The 16,361-nt window shown below is 36.7% G+C and overlaps 1 protein-coding gene across 1 annotated transcript; it reads left to right on the top strand.

The window, feature by feature from the left end:
- Positions 1-425: 425 nt before the first annotated feature.
- On the top strand, positions 426-14,624 carry LOC143859185 (uncharacterized). Its single transcript, XM_077369876.1, has 3 exons — positions 426-998; positions 1,159-1,531; positions 14,437-14,624. The coding sequence occupies exons 1-3, from the start codon at positions 426-428 to the stop codon at positions 14,622-14,624; spliced, it is 1,134 nt and encodes a 377-aa protein (XP_077225991.1).
- Positions 14,625-16,361: the final 1,737 nt, after the last annotated feature.

Genomic DNA, 16,361 nt, shown 5'->3' with positions numbered 1-16,361 from the left:
TTGATTTAATCATCTTTTGTTCTTCTTGTTTATCTTTTCTGTGTTCTATTTTATCTAATATGCGTATTGGAAAAGAACATGTGGGTTTTCGTAAATTTTCTCTTCTCATTCAGATTTTTGTATTCTATTTCCTTTTCTTGATTTTTGCCTCTCTCTCTTTTGAGTATATGTTACAGTTGCATCTGACCGGGTTGTGAAAATCAATATTATTATCGACCCAGTTCCTCTTTTTATTTCAAAGAAATGGATGTGGGTTTGTTTTGATTTGTCCCAGTTCAATTTCATTGTTTTTCTTTTGTTTTCTTTAATCCTGTTGCTGCAAAATGGCTTTGCATTGTAACTGATTCTTCTTGTGGGACTTCTTATTCATTTTTGAGTTCTTGTTCTGTGTTAGTTTTGTGCCAGTGTTGTGTTGAAATTTACAAATGGAACTCTTTCACCAAGCCAAGGAAGTCCGGCTTCGAAGTCACCATGATAAGTATCTACTCGCGGCATGTGATGAAATATCAGTTTGCCAAGGTCGTAATGGCTCATTACGGAGTGTGAAATGGACAGTTGAATTCATCGAGGATGGTAATCGTCTCCGTCTGAAGAGCTGTTACAATAAATATTTGAAAGCCTCCAATGTACCATTCCTTCTTGGAATGACAGGAAAAAAAGTTGTGCAGACAGATTCAAGAAGTCTGGATTCTTCTGTTGAATGGGAACCCATCAAAGAAGGGTTTTATGTGAGACTGAGAACTCGAAATGCGAAATACCTGCGTGCAAACGGAGGTTTTCCTCCTTGGAGAAACTCTGTAACTCATGACATCCCTGTCAGATTTGCAACCCAAGATTGGGTGTTGTGGAAGGTAGAAATTGTGGAAAGACGAGCAGGATCGCCATTCCCATCGTCATCAAGATTGCCTCCTTGTTCCTCATCCAACTCCACATTATCTGAAGTCAATCGAGCTTCAACGTCAGCACGTATGTCCCCAATATTACTTAAACTACAAGAGGTTTGTTTTACTTCTTATTCAAACTGTCCTAAATCTTAGGATTTATTCCATGTTCTAAGATATTTCTGTACATTTTGCAATGTCACGTTTTCTGTCGAGCACACGCTAGCATCAAATAGTTTGTCCTGATAGTGTCATTATATTTCTTTCCATTTTGCAGTCATCCGTTCCTTTAACTGGTTCACCTAGTTCAAGACCCAGGGCTAGTGTAACTGGTTCACCTAGTTCAATACCCAGGGTTAGTGTAACTGGTTCAGCTAGTTCAAGACCCAGGGCTAGTGGACGGACTATATACTTTACTTTTGCCGATGACAATGGTAACATTGACGACGCTATTGCTGAACAATCCTTCACTTTCATAGAAACCAGTGTGGTTGAATTGACTCAAAAGTTGGAGGAGGAAACCGGACTTAATGATATAATCGTATGTTGTCGCCACCCGTGGATTCGTGGAAAGCTTTGTCCCCTAAGATTGCCACTTCCTCCCGGTAATATTGCTAGGCATGTTGTAGTAGTCTCAGCATCATCAGAAGGTGAGCTTATACCTTTCTTTTTATTTTTCATTTACTTCAAGTGTTTATACTTTTATACATTATTTACCCCTTGAATTAGTGTATCTCTTTACTTGGACATTGATTTTTCTGATTCCAAGGAATTATCTTCAATTCCTATTGCATTTAAGCTGTCCAAGAGTTCACCAAGTCTAGTTTTCCATGAGGGTGTGCTTATTTATAGTATTCATTTTTTTCCACTCATTCAAACTCCCTATCTGTGCACCTCTGTTTTACATAAAATTTCCAGTTGTTTGAATATTGTTAAGAATTCTGGTATAGATTTTATTTTCTTTATTTAATTATAGATAATTAACTTCCTCTCCTTAATATATATATATATATATATAGAGAGAGAGAGAGAGAGACAGAGACAGAGACAGAGACAGACAGAGACAGAGAGAGATGAATTGTCTGTAATAATTGCTCATAAATTCAGAACTACATGTTTATAGAAATCAAGTACCGGATAAGTTATCCTTAACTTACATTTATCTATCTATACTGGACTGTTAATATCACATACTAAAGGATTTGATATGGATCTGTAAATGTGAGATAGGACTGCTTGATGATCCTAAGTAACTGGATCATTTTATTTTTATGTGGGACCAATTTACTCTTATGACAAAGGAAACAGGAACAGCATTCACAGTATTAGATTGGAAGGCCTAGAAAATTGGTAAAACAAGCCATAACTCAGTGAAGACTGGCTTTCTTTAAGCATATCAGTCTTGCTGTTCACTTTAGAAATATGGGAAACTCATTCTTGAACATGAAACAATGATTATAAAGTTGATAACTCCTTTCAAGGCCATAACTAATGGCTCTTCCTTAACTTGATTAGTTCTTCCTTAACTTGCATGGCATACACAACACCCTAACAGAGCAATCAGAGAAAAAACAATCTCCCTAACATCTTTATTGATAATCCCGTTGATAGTTTGATACCCATTGGACCCAAGTTTCAATATTGTTCCCTCAAGGTTAAGCTTTTGAGTGATGCAAATGATCTACTAGGAATCTAGAAGTAGAAAACTTGCTAGAGAATTGAAGAATTTGACAAACAAAATAAATTGAATTGCACAAAATAGTAATAGGGAGAAAGAACTACATTAAATTTGATCCATTCGGTTCAAAAGTGATAAACTAAAATTAGTTGCTCTCTATTAACAAAATACTTTATAAATAATCCTGTCATCGATTTAGGATTATTTTCTGCCCTTAGATTAACATAAAAAATACACATTGCTATTTTAATACAACCCAAAATAAAATTAGAAAGTGAATTTCATATTGCTACCTAAAAATCCACATTGTCCATACTCTTCTTTAAAGCAATTCTAAGCTCTAGTATTAGTTCTGAAATCCAATCTTTCCTCAAGTTTCCATATAAGCTAAAACACAAGTTTTTAAAGTTGTAGGAACCTCCAAAATTGGAAAGATTCAAGAATTTACCTAGAAAATCGCTATTAAGTATTAACATTAGTCTCTGATAAGGCCCACGGATGTCTATTTCCCTTGAAAAAAATCCTAAGATAACCTTTTTCTTTCTCATTACTATAAGCGTTCCAACCAGATTATTTATTTTTTGTATTGGTTTAAGTAATAGTATTACTTAAGATAGTCCCTGAATCTGTTCTGAATTTATAATAGCACTTTGCTCTGTACTTTTTTGAGAGTTCTGCTTCTCCAGCCTTCAGCTCGTGACAGCTTTCTGCATCTGGGGTTCAGATCTTAGTCTCCTGAATTGGCTGGAAGCGGCGGAGCATCAACCATAAGTAGGAAACGCCTCACCTTAGTCTGAAGCGCCTGTTAATTGCAAGATTTTGAAGAGGGGTCCACCCCCTTATTAAAATCAATACTTCAACTGTTGTCCATATAGAACTTCCCACCCCATTGAATCATCACTGATATTCATAGTGGCCTTCATGGTTGTTCTAAGAGCTCCTTACCTGGTCAAAGGTTGAGCCAAACTGCATCTCCTCCCATCTCTTAAGAAAAGTCAAGGAGACTTCAATGCCTACTTGCCCGAGATGTGAGCTAGTAGCCTAGTAATTCCGTACTTATTAACAATGCAATTGACTGTTTGCAATGTTTTGCCATTTTTAGATATGCACACAGTACCAGTTAAAACCATCAATATAGGACAATATGTCAAATCCTTTCAACCATCTAAAATCCAACTTCCTTTTATTTATGAATGGCAGGTTTTTTTATGCAACTGGATGAATCTTAATCTTAATTCTTACCTCTTTTCTTCCCAATGAAAAGCTTTGATCTCTTTATAAACTAAGCTAAGATCCTATACCAAACTGAAATAGCAGTTTAGATTAGCTGATAAGGTACTTTGATGAGGGTATTCATTATTCATGAGAGGAAATGATAACACCATTTCCAATTCAGTGAGGCTTATAATTCAGAAGCGATACCATTCCCAGATCAATGAGGCTTATAATTCAGAAGTGATCTCCTGTTGAGACTCAAAAATTGGTGAGCAGTGAGGATGGATAACTCTTACAGTTAGTTTCAGAGAGATATCTCATTATCGTCTCATAAAAGGAGAAGTCCTTCTGACACTTGGCTGCCAGTGATCATGACCCACTGCGACTATAATGGGACCGATGATATCATCAGTGTCTTCTAGAATTTGTAACTGGCATAAAAAGTAACTCAGTGTGGTGTATACAAGATTCAGACTGATTCTTAAAGCCAAGAGTTGTGCAAACTGCTGGTTATTAGGTAAGGCCGGAGATGTTCAATTCTATTGATTCCGATGAGTGTAAAGGAGTGGATAAGGCCCTAAGGTTCAATTTCTCCCGCTCAATTTCGACTGATTCCAGCTGAGACCAAAATTGGTCGTTAAGGCTCCATTCATGAATAGGGAGCTTTTCTCTAGAAGATATAAGATGAGCCGGAAATCCTGGTATTCAAGAGGTCTGTTGCATAATTTATAGACTTGCAAAGAAGCCCAGCGAGAATGGTCAGAGCCCATAAGCCTGGTTTCATTTCTATAGTATGATGATTATCAATGGTTTTTTAAATGGAAGCCAAGTGCTAACTGAAGAGAGTCCTTGTCAAATATAGTAAAGTTGGATGGTTCCATAGATTTACGTAGACATGAAGAAAAGGCAAAAAGCCTAATTAGATGCAGAGAAAGCTGTAGAGGTCTACAACTCAGTTGAATGAAGACTGAAGATCTATCTGACCATTGATTTCGTGTGATCTGGACAGACAATGCTCTCTGTTGACCACTAGAGAGTAATATTCTTAAATCGACAATGTTGAATGCATCAGAATTGGAAGAATAATAGAGGGTGTGTCTGGGAATAATATTATGTAGGGTCCATGCTGAATAAATTAAAGTGTGAAAACTAAAGCCTAATGCAATTGGAAGATGGACAAGTGACCCTTGGGCAATGCCAGGGGCACTGACAAATGTGTGATCAGTATAATTCTATGGTGATCTTTGGGCCTTAAGGCAGTTCAAGGTTGGACATGTTATCGTAGGAAATAAGAAAGTGACACAGTACAGTGGCTGTACTCTGTACAATTTGTAGTGGCTGATGTCAAAGATTGGCAGATTGCAAAATTCTCTCTCTCTCTCTCTCTCTCTCTCTCTCTCTCTCTCTCTCTCTCTCTCTCTCTCTCTCTCTCTCTATATATATATATATATATATATATATATATATATATATATATATTCTGGATTAGCTGTAGTCTGCACAGTTTTGTGTTGGCTGCTGTCAAATATTTGCAGACGGCAAAATTCTCTGATGCAGCAAGGAGTCCTGATATTATCACTGCAGTAATCCCATAAGAAATGCCATTCACCTCATATACTAGGAGAAAACTGTGAATAAAATGATGCGTGTAATGTGAATTACGAATGAATGTTTGCTGTGTATATGATGTACAGTTGAACACATGTCAAACACAACAAATTACCAGAATATGACAGAATAATTTGAAATATCACTAATATATCATTGGCTAAGTGGACATATATTTAGGTTCATAACTTGTATTATATGAGATGCCGTGCAACCATATATAAATGCTCTTTCGGTGAAATATTTGAATAGGGTCGGATGTTGTTGTTGTCAATTGTGATGCATTCTGATGATCATGAGTCACACTAATCAAACTCCATTTTTGTATTACAAAATCATATTATGCCCATCTAAATCTCAGCCATCATTGATTTAGGTTTGTGTTTCTTTTCTTGTATGGCTTCACCAACCTTCTGTGCTTTTTTTTTCATCAGCGGCAAAAAGTTTTGAGAGTCCAGAAGAGAATCCTGAATAGAATGTGCTGAGATGGATGAAGAACTTTACGTGTATTTGTACAATATGGATCCATACGCACACATTCTGTACATTCTGCATTCCCAATCCATTTGTTCAAAAATGCATACTGAATTTCCTGCTGGGCATCGTTCTGATCAAACACCGTTCTTTTTCTGCATCAATAAAGTCTGCATAAACTGCTTCCATTACCCCATTACTTTTCTCCGTCAAAGAAAATAAAGCCTGTAAATTTTGTTCAATTTTGGTAAATGTGTACGATTGAAAGTTCCATTGTGAGGACCTCTGCCACTATTTCTGATATAAAACTGCTTTGTATTTTTCATCCCAATGCTTTGATGGTTCGCATTCTCGAGTAATGTTGTGGTTCTCTCAAAGCAAAGAAAAGTATATTGTGGCTTTTGTAGAATTGAAATTGATTTACAACAGCATCAATCTGGTTTCGAGCAGGTTTGCATTTTCCCCCAAAAAACAGAAATGTAAGCAATTTGTGAAATAACATGAGAAAGGTAAGGCTGCATACATTTCTCTATATTTGACTACTTCTGAGAGAATGCATATCACCAGGCGGTGTGAGATGGCAAAGAATGATTGCTACCTCTGCCGGTAGTGCCTACACCCCTTAACTAGTAGGGCAACTGGAACCCGAACTGCTGCGCCCGGAAGAGGAAGGTGACTTACCAACTAGAGCAACTAGTCCCTAAATACCAAAAGCCCCGTGCGTACAGTAATGTGAGACAAAAGAAGACAGACCAGAAAAGTAGAATCACGCTCAAGGAAGACTTCCAACGTTGGGCACAGGCTTGCCAAAAAAACACTTCGCCTAGGATATTACTCCTGTACGATGGAGAGGGATTGCAATCACTTTGTTCAGAGATGCCACAAGTGACAAGTGCATGCGAATTTGATCCATGCGAAGCTGACGAGCTTCATAACCAAATCACACCATGGCCGTTACCGCATGTAACATGTGTCTGGCACATTGCAATTGCTCACGCCATAATTGAATTATAGCAGAACCATGATCTGATAAGACACCTTTTAGGAACCCACTAGAAGAGCTAAATTATATATGGTTGTCATTGTTGATACTACAAATAAGGCATTCATGTGGCTTGTTGTAAGCCCAATGGTTTTTACCTTGGCATTCCCATCTTGTTTTGATGATTCCAATACACAAGTGATCATTTATCACTAATGTGTTTGATTGTCTAAGTTGTAGATCTTGATAAAGTAAGATCAAGGATGCTTGGATTGAAGGCCAAGAAGCCCACATTGGACCACTAATTGGAAGGCCAAAGTCATCAAGCAAGAAGTCATGAAGACTTGAAGACATGAAGAAATTAATATTGAAGACCATTTCTTAAATGTAATTGATCCAAACCTAGATTAGGTTTTTAGAGGCATAATTAAAGTAATCTCACAAACCCTAAATAAACAAGTGATTGTACTTGTGGAGTTCCAACACCTTGGAACCCTCATAGCAATCCCATCTTGGTTGAGAACTGGAAGCCCAAAAACAGAATTGAAAATCTGCTCTGCATAGGCTTCTCGGAACTCCGAGAGGTTTTCTCGGAACTCCGAGAATTGTGATTAGGATCATATAGGCCACCACATGTGGATCTACCAGATCAATATATGTTCTTGACCATACACACATATTATGTGGGACCCAAGGTTGATTATTGTCATATCTTAACAGAACAGTGATTGTTTGGAGGGATTTGCTAGGCAATTTCTTGGAAAGCCTTCTTCGCATCTCACTTTTGCATGAGAGAGCAGGCACACGAATTCACGTCTTACCAGATTCTTTTCTTATTCATTTAATTCATCTTGGTTCTTCTCTGTTCAAAACTGAGCTGCAAAGTGGCTTTCCGCGAAATTGCCTAGCAAATTCCATAATTTTAAAAAGTTATATCTTTTTTGCCATTTCATGATTTTTATGACTAATTGGGATATACTTTACAGATTGGAGACTTACAAGCATCGTTTTAAATTTCGACCGAAATCCACAATACACAAAATGGCATTGGATTTCAGTAATTTTTGGTAATTTCATCTGAAATTTTGGATTTCGACTGAAATGGGCGAAATCTCAAATTTTTAAACCCAAAAATCTAAAATTTCCTAATAATATATAGTATTAGTCCAAAATTTGCTAATAAATAAAATATTATTTTTGAATGGTGAGAGGACTCCAGCCAAAATTTCGGTTTCGGTGAGGGCTGAAATGCATACCGAAACCGAAATTTAAAACCATGCTTACAAGTATGGTAGTCGATATTTCCACCCTTTTATATTACATTGGGCATGCAGCACTAGGGAGTTTGAGACTCTGTCAATGAAATTGTTGGCTGTATCAATCTTCGTCAACCGACTTTGTATTTGGGTGTTCGCTAATGATGGCTATCTAGGGCTTGGGCATGTTTTTTGGAGCTTCAGGTAGCCTTGGGTTTGCTAGTTTGGTGTTGCTGTTAATTTATTGTTGTTGGAGGTGTTGCTTTTGTTATTTCTCTTTGCTAAAAGCGACGGAGTCTATCATTGTTTGAGTTACAGATTGATCTCTATCATTCCCATATTCGTTGTGAAGTGTATGGGTAACTCAATCATGAATATTGCGGAAGAGAACTAGAGCAAACTATTGTTACGTATCTAGGATATCATATTGTTTTAGTTTTTAGTTAATAGGACTCTTTATGATAAGGGACTTGCTAATGACGCATATGGACTGTCACATGTCAGACCAACCACAGAGTGAATGATGGCAAAATCTACATAAGTGAACCTCTGCAGCTGGTCTGACATGCGACAGACCATCTGCGAAATGCCTTATGCTATGGACGCTATTAAATCCCTTATGATAATGATCCTAATCATTATGAGTTTTATTAGATTGGGTGTTTGGTTGTCAAGTGGTTTTATTTGGTATAAATAACTTGTAATCAAACATTGAAAAAAAAAAAAAACATTTTCTAAATCAATAGAGAATTTCAAACCCAAAACCGTGTCTATGCACACTTGAGAAGACTGAACCTTCCCTTGAAGTGGGTCGAAGACTAATCTTCCCTCTAAGACGATCAATCACACTACAAGCTGATGTGGGTTCGTAAAGCTACCATAAAACAAGAGATCCTTATTCTAAAAAGACTCGTTTTGAAACCATCATATGTCCAAGATCCAATGTTTTTTTAGGTAGGTAAGCTGGGATGGAACCTCCGACCTCAAGGTTGAAGGCCAGAGCCTTAACCATTGATCGAACTAAAACTTGATGTTCCTTTTTTGGATTAAAGAAACGTACATTTGAAAATCAAAACTTCTCCTCCTCTTCCTGATGGATCAATTGGTCAAGCTTGGGCCCGATGATGCCTAATCATGGCTTAAGGGAGTCGGGGGCAATATGTTGCGGGTAAAATCGGTACCTCCCTTGGATGGTCGGCTCGTGGCACAACCTTCAGATTAGCAACCGGACTCGCCATCTATCGAGAATAATCTAGAAAGATTTTCCCTCATCTCCGGAATAACAACGTCTCCAAAAAGGCAAGCTCTACTAAGAGAGACTCCCCACGGAGGAAGGAAACTTTTCCTTAAAAGACGGTTGCCATTATAGAAACCGATTTCCATAAGGAAACCCGGTGTTTATCTCCCAAGGGAATTGCCCATTAAAGAAAGACTCCTATCGAGGCAAGTTTCCTCAAAGTTGTTAAAGGACCCCCCAACCTTTAAATAATAGGCATTCTCTCTGGTAATCCGTAGCTCACTCCATCTTCTTCTTCCTCTTGTTTTGTTCTTGTGGTGCCGATTTCTAACTTGAGCATCGGAGTGGTCCCTCGGAGCCACAACTCGGGGGCCCTAACACTTTTTTTGCTAGCGCAGGACCATCACAGATCGAAGCTCTGCATCCCTAGGTCGTGCATCCAGATTTCGGCATCATCAGATACCCACACTCTTGTTTCAATACTGACACTCTAATGAGTTTACAAGGAGCTTAATAGAGTATGGAGTGCCATTATCAAAATAAACGAAATACAGTTTGGAGTGCCTTTATCAAAACAAGCAATTGCTGATGTTATGTCCCATTACCGCGCGTGCACCTAAATTCAAGCCTCTTTCTCCCTCGTAACCATGGTTTTAAATTTCGACCGAAATCCTAAATTACCGATACCGAAACGTTCTGAAACCGAAACCGTTGAAATTTCGTTAATTTAGGGAATTTCAGTGAAATTTGTGATAAAATATTAATTTTTTTTATTCGGTTACCAAATTTCGTACGGAATTGCCGAAATTTCGTCCCAAAAAATGGCATTTTTTTAGCAAGTATAGAATTTCGCCCGAAATTTTGGGATTTCGGGTGAAATTTCAGTTTCAAATAAGCCCGATATATATTTTTTTAATATTGTTAAGAATTCTGTTATAGATTTTGTTTTCTTAAATATAATTATAGATAATTAACCCAACTAGAACTAGGATTAGGCCGGGTAGATTCCTTTTACCTTCTTCATGAATTTTTTTTAAAGGATTCATTTAGCCTACCCCAACTAGTTTGGGACAAAGGCTTTGTTGAGTTGAGATAATTAACTTCTTCTCCTTACATATATATATATATATATATATATATATATATATATATATATATATATATATATATGAGAAAAGTGTTTCTAAGCACGTGCTTAGATAAACTTATTTAAGCACATGCTCGAAAACACATGTGGCCCACATTTTTTGGGGATCCAAAGCATTCATTTGGAAGGCCCTTCCATGGATAGGGTGTGTACCAAAAATCAGCCCTATAGGATCATCCTAACCCAATCAAAGTTGGAGTGGAAAATGGACAGACACTTTAATAATTGTTCATAAATTCTAGAAATGTATAAGAATATCCTCATATTGTTAATCCATGTAAAACTTAAAAATGGCCATACAACTAAAGAAAATTCAGAACTATATATATATATATATATATATATATATATATATATATATATATATATAGAGAGAGAGAGAGAGAGAGAGAGAGGAAAAGGATTGTACGCTCGACCGTACCTAAAGTTAGGTACGGTAGAGTGCCAAATCACATGGGTCCCCCATTTTTGGTGGGCATCTAAACCATTCATTTGCAAGGCCCCATCATAGATAGGGTGCATACCAAAAATCAGCACCATTGAATCATCCTAACCTCTCCAAAACTGGAGGCCAAAATGGGCAGATTTGTGGACAAACACTGTCTGTCCATTTTGGCCTCCACAAATGGATGGGTTAGGATGATCCTATGGAGCTGATTTTTGGTATGCACCCTATCTATGATGGGGCCTTGCAAATGAATGGTTTAGATGCTCACCAAAAATGTGGGACCCATGTGATTTGGCACTCTACCGTACCTAACTTTAGGTACGGTCGAGCGTACAATCTTATTCCTCATATATATATATATATATATATATATATATATATATATATATATATATATATATATATATATATATAGAGAGAGAGAGAGAGAGAGAGAGAGAGATAAATTACCTATAATAATTGTTCATAAGTTCTAGAAATGTATGAGAATATCCTCATATTGTTAATCCATGTAAAACTTAAAAATGGCCATACAACTAAAGAAAATTCAGAACTACATGTTAATAGAAATCAAGTACCGGATATGTTACCCTTAACTTACATTTATCTATCTATCCTGGACTGTTTATAGCACATACTACTTAAGGACTTGATATGGATCTGTAAATGTGAGACGGGACTGCTTGATGATCCTAAGTAACTGGATCATTTTATGTGAGACCAATTTTCTCTGATGACAGAAGAAACAGGAACAGCATTCACTGTATTAGATTGGAAGACCTAGAAAATTGGGAGAACACGACACATACCTCAGTTAAGACTGGCTTTCTTTAAGCATGTAAGTTGTGCTGTTCACTCTAGAAACACACCAAACAATGATTAGAAAAGTTGATAATTCCTTTCAAGGCCATAACTAATGGTTCTCCCTCAACTTGCTTGGCATACGTAAAAGGCTAATGAAGCAATGAGAGAAAAAACAAGTTGCCTAACATCTTTATTGATAATCCTGTTGATAGTTTGATACCCATTGGACCCAAGTTTCAATATTGTTTCCTCAAGGTTAAGCTTTTGAGTGATGCAAATGATCTACTAGGAATCCAGAAGTAGAAAACTTACTAGAGAATTTAAGAATTTGACAAACAAACCAATTGAATTGTGAAAAATAGTACTAGGGAGAAAGAACTACATTAAAATTTTATCCATCCAGCTCAAAAGCGATAAACTAAAATTAGTTGCTTGCTATTTATATATATACTTTATAAATAATCCTGCCATTGATTTGGGATTATTTTCCGCCCTTTGATTCACGTAAAAAAACACATTGCTATTTTACTAAGACCCAAAATAAAATTAGAAAGTGAATTTCATGTTGTTTTTATAATAGTATAGGTGAATTTCATGGTGCTACCCAATAAACATGCCCCGCTATGTTTTTTCTAGTTGGGAACTTTCAAAAAATTATCTAAAATTGTCTAGACTCTTCTTTAAAGCAATTCTAAGCTCCAATATTTTAAACTCCAATCTTTTGTCAAGTTTCCATTTAAACTCAAACACATCTTTTTAAAGTTGTAGGAACATCCAAAATTGGAAAGATTCAAACATTTACCTGCAAAAACACAATTAACATTAGTCTCTGATAAGGCCCACTGATGCCTACTTTCACTTTACACAAATGTTATCACTAAAATCATCGTAATGTCACAACTTCCCAGTTTTTTCAGAGTTCAGACAAACAAAGGCCGTAAGTCCAAGTAAATGACATGACTCTTTGTCTTATCACTCTTAACTTTTGGCTTCTATTGATCCTTTTCTTCTCCCAAATCTTCTTTGCTGAATTATGTGCTTGTTCATGAACTTTTCTTGCTTCATTTGGCTCAACATTTTTCCATACAAGAAGAGAGGGAGTACTACTAATCATAGTAAGCTTGTGACAATCTGACATATACGAAGTAACCAATGAAGCAAAGTCCTTAATAAATCATGGAAAGTGAGTAATTATCTTTGGCATCATAATCAACATCCGACCGGCCATCTTTAAATTTCCCTTGTTATGAAGAAAGTGACAAACTCTAAACACCATCTTGAAAAGAATGCTCCTCTTCTAACAAAGAAATACTAGGTTGAGTGTAAAAAAAATACTTGTCTACAACATTGTTGTACGCTGATAATAAAACAACAGTCCATATTGCCTCAAACACAGTGTTTCATGAGAGGATTAAGCACATTGAAGTAGATTGCCATTTTATTCGCGAGAAGAATGGGAAGGGTGAAATATGCACTGTATTTACTTGATCAGGAGATCATTTGGGTGATATGAAGGGCAAAGTTGAGTGATTTTTGTAACAATCTGGGAATGTATGATATATACACTCTAGCTTGAGCGGGAGTGTTGGATGAGTTATGTTGTTTGTATATCAGTCTGAGGGTATACTAGTCATTTCACTATGTATAACCCTAGCAAGCTGTACACCTATATATAAATCATATTGGTGAGTGGGCCTGTTTAACTCTCTCATTTTTCTTTTTCTCCGCTCTCTCGACTATTCCTCTCTTTCTCTTCTCCCGATCTTCCATCCAACAATTTCGATGAGCGTAAAAGAGTAGATAAAGCCTTAAGGTTCAATGTCTCCCATCCCATTTTCGAATTGATGCCAGCTGAAACCAAAATTGGTCGGAAAGGCCCCCATTCATGACTAGGAAGCTTTTCTCAAGAAGATAAGATGAGCAGGAAATCCTGGTATCAAGAGGTCTGTTGCATAATCTATGGACTTTCAAAGAAACCCTGCAGGAATTTCAAAGCCTATAAGCATGGTTTCAAGTTCCACTTTGATTAGGAAGTTATGGTAATTAATGAATCCAAGGGACCTTGGAGGAGTGGAAACATAATGTCATTTCGGCGCTTGCTCTGGTGTGACTGCATTTATATCTGGGAATTGAAGAGTAAGAGTTCACTTCTATAGTATGATGATTATCAATGTTTTTTTCAATGGATGCCAAGTGCTAACTGAAGAGAAGCCTTGGAAGTTATAGAAAAGTTGGATGGTTCCATAGATTTATGTAGACATGATAAAAATGCAAAAAAACTAATTAGATGCAGAGAAAGCTGTAGAGTCTACAACTCAATTGAATGAAGGCTGCAGATTTCTCTGACCATTGATTTCGTGCGCTCTGGACAAACAACACCATCTGCTGACCACTGGTGAGTAATATTCTTGAATTAACAACGACGAAGGCATCAAAATTTGTGTTGAAGGGAATAATATTATGTGGAGTCCATGCTGATAAAATTGAAGTGTGAAAACTAAAGCTTAATACAATTGGAAGATGGACATGACACCTTTGGGAATGCCAGGGGCACTGTTAATGCTGTGATCAGTATAATTATATGGTGATCTCTGGGCCTTAAGGCAGTTCAAGGTTGGGCATGTTATAGTAGGAAATAAGAGAACGACACAATGCAGTAGCTGTAGTCTGCAAGATTATGCATTGGCTGTTGTCAAAAATTTGCAGATAGCAGAATTTTCCATATAAGCACTGTTAGATGTAGTCCGCACAGTTGTTTGTTGGCTGCTGTCAAAGATTTGCAGATTGCAAAATTCTCTGATATGCAGCAAGGAGTCCTGATATTATCACAGGGGACTGAATATATGGAAATTATAATGACAAATCCGAACTACTACTTTGCAGTAATCCCATAAAAAATGCCATTCACCTCCCATGCTAGGAGAAAACTGTAAATAAAATGATGCGTAATTAAGAATGAATGTTTGTTGTGTATATAATGTACAGTTGAACTCATATCATTGAAGAAATTACCAGTATGACAGAATAATTTGAAGGGAATTGCTAGCCTCCATCGCAAAAGGCATTTCACGGCTGGTCTGTCGCACGCCAGACCAGCCACCTCGTGAATGGAGACAAAAGCTGTTGTCTTCATTCATGAGGTGGCTGGTCTGACATGCGACAGACCAGCCGCGAAATGCCATTTGCGATGGACCTTAGCAAATCCCTAATTTGAAATATCACTAATTAATCATTGGACAAGTGAACATATATTTAGGCTCATAACTTGTATTATATGAGATGTTTTGCAACCATAAATGCTCTTCCGGTGAAATATTTGAATACAGTAAGAAGTTGTTCTAGTCAATTGTGATGCATTCTGATGATCATGAGACACACTAAAATCAAACTCCATTTTTGTATTATAAAATCATATTACACTCATTAAATCTCAGTCGTCATTGATTTAGATTTGTGTTTCTTTTCTTGTATGGCTTCACCAACTTTCTTCTGCGTTTTTTTTTTTTCCATCAGTGGCAAAAAGTTTTAAGAGTCAAGAAGAGAATCATGCGTAGAACGTGCTGAGATGGATAAAGAACTTTACGTGTATTTGTACAGTACCAATCCATACATACACATTTTGTACATTCTGACTTCCCAATCCATTTTCTCAAAAATGCATACTGTACTTCCTGCTGGCCATCGTTCTGATCAAACTGGAACTCATCTCATTCATTATTTTACCCTTTTTACTGAATTCTGCTGCAAGGGAGTGGTGACATCTCTCTGATAATACTCTCTTTTGGTTATGACAGAGATTTCATTACACCATTCTTTTTCTCCATCAATAAAGTCTGTATAAATTGCTTCCATTACCCCATTGCTTTTCTCCATCAGTAAAGTCTGTAAATTCTGTTCTGTTTTGGTAAATGTGTACGATTGAAAGTTCCATTGTGAAGACCTCTGCAACTATTTCTGATATAAAACTGCTTTGTATTTTTTATCCCAATACTTTTATGGTTTGGTGAGCAAGTTATTTTTCATGTCTTTGAATTTGAAGCCCATTCTCTAGTAATGTTGTTGTTCTCTCAAAGCATAGAAAAGTAGAGTGGGGCTTTTGTAGAGTTGATTTACAACAGCATCAATCTGGTTTCGAGCAGCTTTGATTTTCCCCCCTGAAAACAGACATGTAAGCAATTTGAAATAACATGAGAAAGGGCTATGCCAAAGCATCTAAAACATATTTAAAAATTTATTTGTGTTTGAATGGTTTGGGTGCAATTATAAACCTTGCATCTGCAACTGGCATTATTCATGTTATTATATATTTTCGAATAGAAAATTGATACTTCCACCCCCTAAGTTATTTTCCCTAAAATGGCTGCATTTTCACATCCTTGTGTTTGTCTTTTTCTGAAATTGGCTTCACTTGTAAGAAAAGACAAACAAAAGATGAAATGCTGAAAAGAGGGTGTAAATGTCATTTCCACACATTATAATGCGGTTTAAATATATACAATGGATTTGCTAGCGTCCATGGCAAAAGGCATTTCGCAGAATAAGTAAATCTAAGGATTTTTCCCCCCTACAAACATAAAAAGGAAAATGGAAAGAGAGGTGGCTCTAGGCCACATGTATGTCACATCACATGT

Source organism: Tasmannia lanceolata, unplaced genomic scaffold, assembly GCF_043159265.1.
Source record: "Tasmannia lanceolata isolate RefF3 unplaced genomic scaffold, GAP_Taslan_0.1 ptg000003l, whole genome shotgun sequence".
Classification (NCBI taxonomy): domain Eukaryota; kingdom Viridiplantae; phylum Streptophyta; class Magnoliopsida; order Canellales; family Winteraceae; genus Tasmannia; species Tasmannia lanceolata.
This window is presented reverse-complemented; position numbering and strand designations above follow the sequence as displayed.